The sequence below is a fragment of the Hipposideros armiger genome, unplaced genomic scaffold, assembly GCF_001890085.2.
Source record: "Hipposideros armiger isolate ML-2016 unplaced genomic scaffold, ASM189008v1 scaffold_74, whole genome shotgun sequence".
Classification (NCBI taxonomy): domain Eukaryota; kingdom Metazoa; phylum Chordata; class Mammalia; order Chiroptera; family Hipposideridae; genus Hipposideros; species Hipposideros armiger.
In genome coordinates this window covers 3,331,041-3,336,221 of record NW_017731424.1, presented here as the reverse complement: position 1 = coordinate 3,336,221, position 5,181 = coordinate 3,331,041, and the positions used below count along the sequence as shown (strand labels likewise).

Genomic DNA, 5,181 nt, shown 5'->3' with positions numbered 1-5,181 from the left:
GGTCTCAGTTTCTCAGCTGAGGAGGCAGAACCTATGATTCTACCTAAAAATCCTACCTCCTGGTAGGTATGAGGACATGTACCACCCTGGACACCCAGGAGGGACAAGTCGGAAGGCCACTTGCTGTCCTCACCTTCTTCAGCCGCACACTGAGCCCCACTCCCTCGGGACCCAGAGGCAGACCTGCCCAGGTGCAGGTGCCCGGTGCTGCTCTGTGCTGCAGCCCTGGGTCCCCGCGGCCCAGGTTCTCTGGGTTCAGCAAGCACCCTGGACTTTGGGGGCTGGGCAGCGGGACTGACCCCTGGGAAGCCCGCACGGCTGCTGGCCTCATGCACAAGCAGAGAACACAAAGGCCTGGCCAGAATTTCCTTTTTATTTGTCATTTCTGTAAGTTACAGCCATTCAAATTTTCAACAATAATTTATAAGTCACATCTCATATTACAACACAAAGACAGATAAAGCACAAAGATTTTAAAAAGGAAGTTACCATGATACATCACAGAAGGAGGTAAAATCCAAAATATCAAAGACTCCACATACTAGAATAAAACATAAAGCTTAAAATTTCCCTTGGAGCCTACGAGCCCAAAATTACAAAGTTTAGCAACTGCTTAAACTAAGGAATGAACAGTTCTGTGTTTTCAAGGTCAGAAAACAAGGAATGCTTTGGTGAGTCATCTTTACTGCTTAAATACTTCTGTTTGTATCCTGAATGATTGTATATAAACCTAGGCACAGCCCATATTTAAGAATAGGCCTCACAAACTTCTTTCACCATAGATTTTTAAAACACCTTTAAATTTAGTTAATAGAATAGCAATTCAGTTGCTTGAATTTTCAGTTTAAAAAAATTAAATAAAAGTTTATTTCCAGGGACTCTTATAGGTCTCTTTCCCAAAGCACAAAAAGTCATATACTTTCAAAATCTGAAGTGTTCATGTTTTTCTGAGACAAACACAGGACACAGAACCTGCTTTAACAACATAAGTGCTCATACACTGCTGTGCACGTGGAGTACGAGAAACGTGGTGAAACAGCTCACCAGGACCCAGGATGGCATCCCCATCGGTCTTCACTGTGACCTTGACCACAGCCAGACTAATGCTCTGCCCCACCCGGCTAGGAGGTCAGGTTCCCTGGCACTTATTAACCTGTCACTCTTTAGCCGATTCCAGCTTGGGGGATTCCAGCTCATTCAGTAAGTCTCTGCCAGCTGCTCCAGCTTTGGAAGCAAAAAGAACTGCTCCCTGCTTAAAACCGAGGCTCTTCAAACTTCGGGCATAATCTGCATATATCGCAGAGACGAGTTTCTGTAAACCACAGTTAAGGAAAAGGGGCAAGGACGTGAGTACACTCCACTCAGGCTCCCACAGGCGCAAAGAAGGGCCAGCTCTGCCCCATGCTCAGGAGGGACTGAGGGTGCCCACAGGAAGGCAGCGAGGGGTGCGTGCAGGCACCCCGTCCCAGGGGGCGGCCATTCCTGGCTGGGGAGGCGACGTCTCAATCTGTAACATCACTCCACTCAGCACCAGCTGAGTCCAAAGGTTCTCCTTCTCCCAGAAGACCCAACTAACATCCTCCCAGATTCTCCCATGACCTGAACACAACTGAAAACTGGAAAAAGGGAGATGACAGAAGAGAAACTTGTGCCACTTTGAAGTTTGACAGGTTGGCAGTCTGGGGGCAGATACAGCTTCAGAGAGAGCTTCCATTTACAAAGCCCGTCCCTAGGCAGGACTCCAGGTATCTGGGTTTTCAGATGGCCGTTTCACTGAGCCCTGACATTCAAAATGGCTCCTTCGAACTACAGTCAAGTTTACAGTGCCTAGCTATGTGAGCCTGAGTAAGTTTTAGTTTAATTTTCTGTAAAAAATATACACAGAAAACCAAGTATCTGACCTGTAGAAATGAGACCACAATGTAGTAAGTCAAGAAAAAGTGTGACGAAAACCAGCAGCGCTCTGCAAGCACAAGGAGACGGGAGCTGTGTTCTCAAGCGCATTCTTCTCAAAGAAAACAAGGTGACTCGACTGATGCTGAGAAGAGAGATGTCCCTGGTGACTGGCGGACCGCGGCAACTTGCCTACATGACGCATGCCTTTGAAGAGCTGTGTCTTGCCCCACACTGGACTGTCACTATGGATAACAGTGAGTCTTTTTAATTTATTCCTGTATACATTTTCCAGGTAAATATAAACTTTTATTCCATGGAGTGCATCATTCTGGAATGGTGCCATTTTAAAGTAGCAGGTGCCTATGCCTTTCCTAAGTTACATCCTTTATCTTCTTTTTAAGTTCAAGCAAGATGCGACAGCTTGCGGTCCCCCCTTTTACAGTCCTTCCTGCCTCTGTGTCCCTCAAAGAGCTGACACCAGTGACGCAATAACCTTCTTTTTGGTTCTTTCCCTGCCACTTCTCCCTCTTTGTTGGCTTTGGAGACTCCGAATACGGACCCTTCTAGATGTAAAATAGTTCCCGCCCAGGCAGCATGACTAAGAGGAATCCTACAACCCACTCAGGTCATTTGCTTCCTCCTCAGCATACACATCCAGGCAAAGGATATCTGTGTCCTCACTGACTTCAAATGCGCCGTAGTTGAGACAAGCTTCCACAAATAAGGCAGCTCGATCGAAGTATCTCATGCTGCTCAACGGAACAAAATGAGAGTCAGGCTTTGTGATTCCCGGCTTTGGGGGCAGAACCATCCCAGGGCATATTTCTGTATAAAGACGGTGTACGCATGTTACACTATCAGCTTTCTAAGTCCTGGCTTACAGAGTAAAGGAGGGGAGCGCACTCATGTCCCTAACCCCAGACTCTTTTTTAGTAATACTTAAAAAATGAGAAATAGTTGAAATACACAGAAATCTACAGCTAAGACAAGTATCCACGCATCCACCATCCAGATTTAATAAGGAATCTTTTGCCGTATTTGCCCCAACCTCCCTCCCTTAGTTTTAAATAAATAAAATTCCCCATAGTAAGTTATGGGCATTACTCTTCAAGATGATCAGGGAAGACATCTCCAACTTGCCACACTTTCTGTCACCCTTCCCACTGCTCTCTGGATTCCATCTTAGTCACTCTACTCAAAGCTGAATTGTCCTCAATTCTCTAAAGACTTCTTTTATATTCTTTTGAAATAGATACCTGTTAGGTTTGACCAGTGTGTAGGCAGGAAAATATCATAACTCCTAGAACAAATGAAGAACTAATGGACATGGACTACTCTAGTCCCTTTAAGTATTTAAAAACACATCTAGAATGGATGCGTCTCCTTTCACGCCAGGCACCGAGCACTGCCATCCACCTGGCAGAGCCTCAAGGGAGCAGGAGGTGATTAATCGTGCGCCCCGTGACCAGCCACCGCACTGTGGGCGTACCTGTGAAGCGTCTCAGCCACGCTGGAAAAGCAGCCCAGGGAGAGGAGGACCAAAAGGGCCTTCGACTTCTGGTTGACTTGCGGAGAGCAAAGGTGGTCAACCCACCTCTTTAAGACATCAGCACACTCTTCAGAATTTAAACGGACCTGAGAAAGATGCCATGTTAAAAACAAAGACATTCTGCACTGTATTAAAAAAATTACTTCCACCGAAATAGGAGCTGCTCCTGTGAACACACGCTTGGCTTTGCTTCATCAGCACAGGGCCCCGATGCTGTTGCCTCCCACGACCAGCAGCGGGAATGGCCCGAGCTCACGGCCCGGAGCCTGGCAACACCTCAGGGATACAGTCTGAGCTCACACCCTGGAGGGCAGAGGAGCCAGCTGCTTTCTCTTAATTGCAAACTTCATCTTCCAATAAGAAACATAATTTACACTCATAAAGGAGGATGAGAGTTACAAGAAAATATTTGCAAAGCAGCTTTGCAGCCAGAAAATGCTTCTAAGTCACGAGTGAAAGTTCGAGACTGAAATGTCTATCCTAAATGTTCAAGGCACAACTGGAATCACCTACTTTTGCAAGCCACGCTGCCCGGGTCCACTCGCCGTACGTCTGCAGATAGCGGCAGGCGTCTGCAGCCTTGTCTATCAGGCAGAGCAACTGGACACCCTCTGGAAGACAAAACGACAGCCCCTCCATTGACACTCAGCTCTCACTCTGACAAGTCACTAGAAGGAAAAATCACCATTTGACCTCATCTAGTCTTGTGCATACACCTGCTGGAGACACTCCTGACTTAGATTTTAAAATAAAGTACTAAGACACAGTTCTACAGTGTCACCACTCAAATAACCAGGTAGGAAACACGATACAGTCCAGAAAATAAACAGGTAAAGCATCTCACTGGTTTTCATCGTTTTCGTTTGCCCAGGTTTGTCCAGTTTATGCCTATTATCTTGGAAGTTAGAAATAGTGCCTCATTTCATTCTTAAAAAGTGTTCTGGTTTAGATGATTAAATTATATGATTACCTGCTAAAGAGCTAGCAATAATCTTTCTTTCTCCAGCATCTATAAAAAAGGAGGGAACATCCCTAATAACAAAACCCTTTGTGGGGAATGGGCCCGATTTTCCAGAGTATTGACAAACACACCCACAAAGCACGTCTTACCTGCCAACTTGCCATTGGCAATCATATTAGTTGCCACCAGTTTAATGGTGCTCTGGGAGGGGCCCGACGAGGTGACAGTTGTGACCAAACAGGCTTTCAGCGAATCACAATAATAATGCTGGTTATCTGCACTTGTTTCCAATAGCAACTGCACAGCTCTGTCTGTCTAATAAAGAAACAGTTCTTCTAATTATGAGGTCATTTTCCTCCAACGTAACCTTTGTACTTCATAATTTGCAACACTGAAGTTTATAGCTGGAAGGACACTTTCATTTTCAAACACTGCTTATGAACGCTTTGTTTACATACACAAAAACTGAATGAAAGTGCTTCACTGCTTCTTTGGGACAAATGTTATAATAAAACTACAGTCTGGTTTAACTAGGTGTTCCAGGAACTGCTTATTCTAGCTTTGCACCAGTCAATTTAGAGACACAAACAAAACAAAACAAATAATCAGGCCTTGTCTGGCATTCTGGAAGCCAACATTACAGGCTGACAAGCTGGTTAACCATGTAGTCTCACTTCCTTAAAAAATTTGCTGGTCTTAATTTGAGAGAAAGCCTAAATTTACACTTATACTTTCAGAGAAACACTATGATGTGTGTGTGTGTGAGAGGAGAGAG

At 45.2% G+C, this 5,181-nt stretch overlaps 1 protein-coding gene across 1 annotated transcript in view; it reads right to left on the bottom strand.

Moving 5' to 3' along the window:
* Positions 1-353: 353 nt before the first annotated feature.
* Positions 354-5,181, bottom strand: part of WDR11 (WD repeat domain 11) — a 62,512-nt gene continuing 57,684 nt past the window's right edge. Inside the window, exons 24-28 of the mRNA XM_019642914.1 lie at positions 4,556-4,721; positions 3,959-4,056; positions 3,386-3,531; positions 2,566-2,645; positions 354-1,314 (exon numbers count right to left, since the gene is read on the bottom strand). Of these exons, the coding sequence (XP_019498459.1) occupies positions 1,157-1,314; positions 2,566-2,645; positions 3,386-3,531; positions 3,959-4,056; positions 4,556-4,721 (648 nt within the window). The 3' untranslated portion in view covers positions 354-1,156. The remainder of the gene's footprint in view (positions 1,315-2,565; positions 2,646-3,385; positions 3,532-3,958; positions 4,057-4,555; positions 4,722-5,181) is intronic.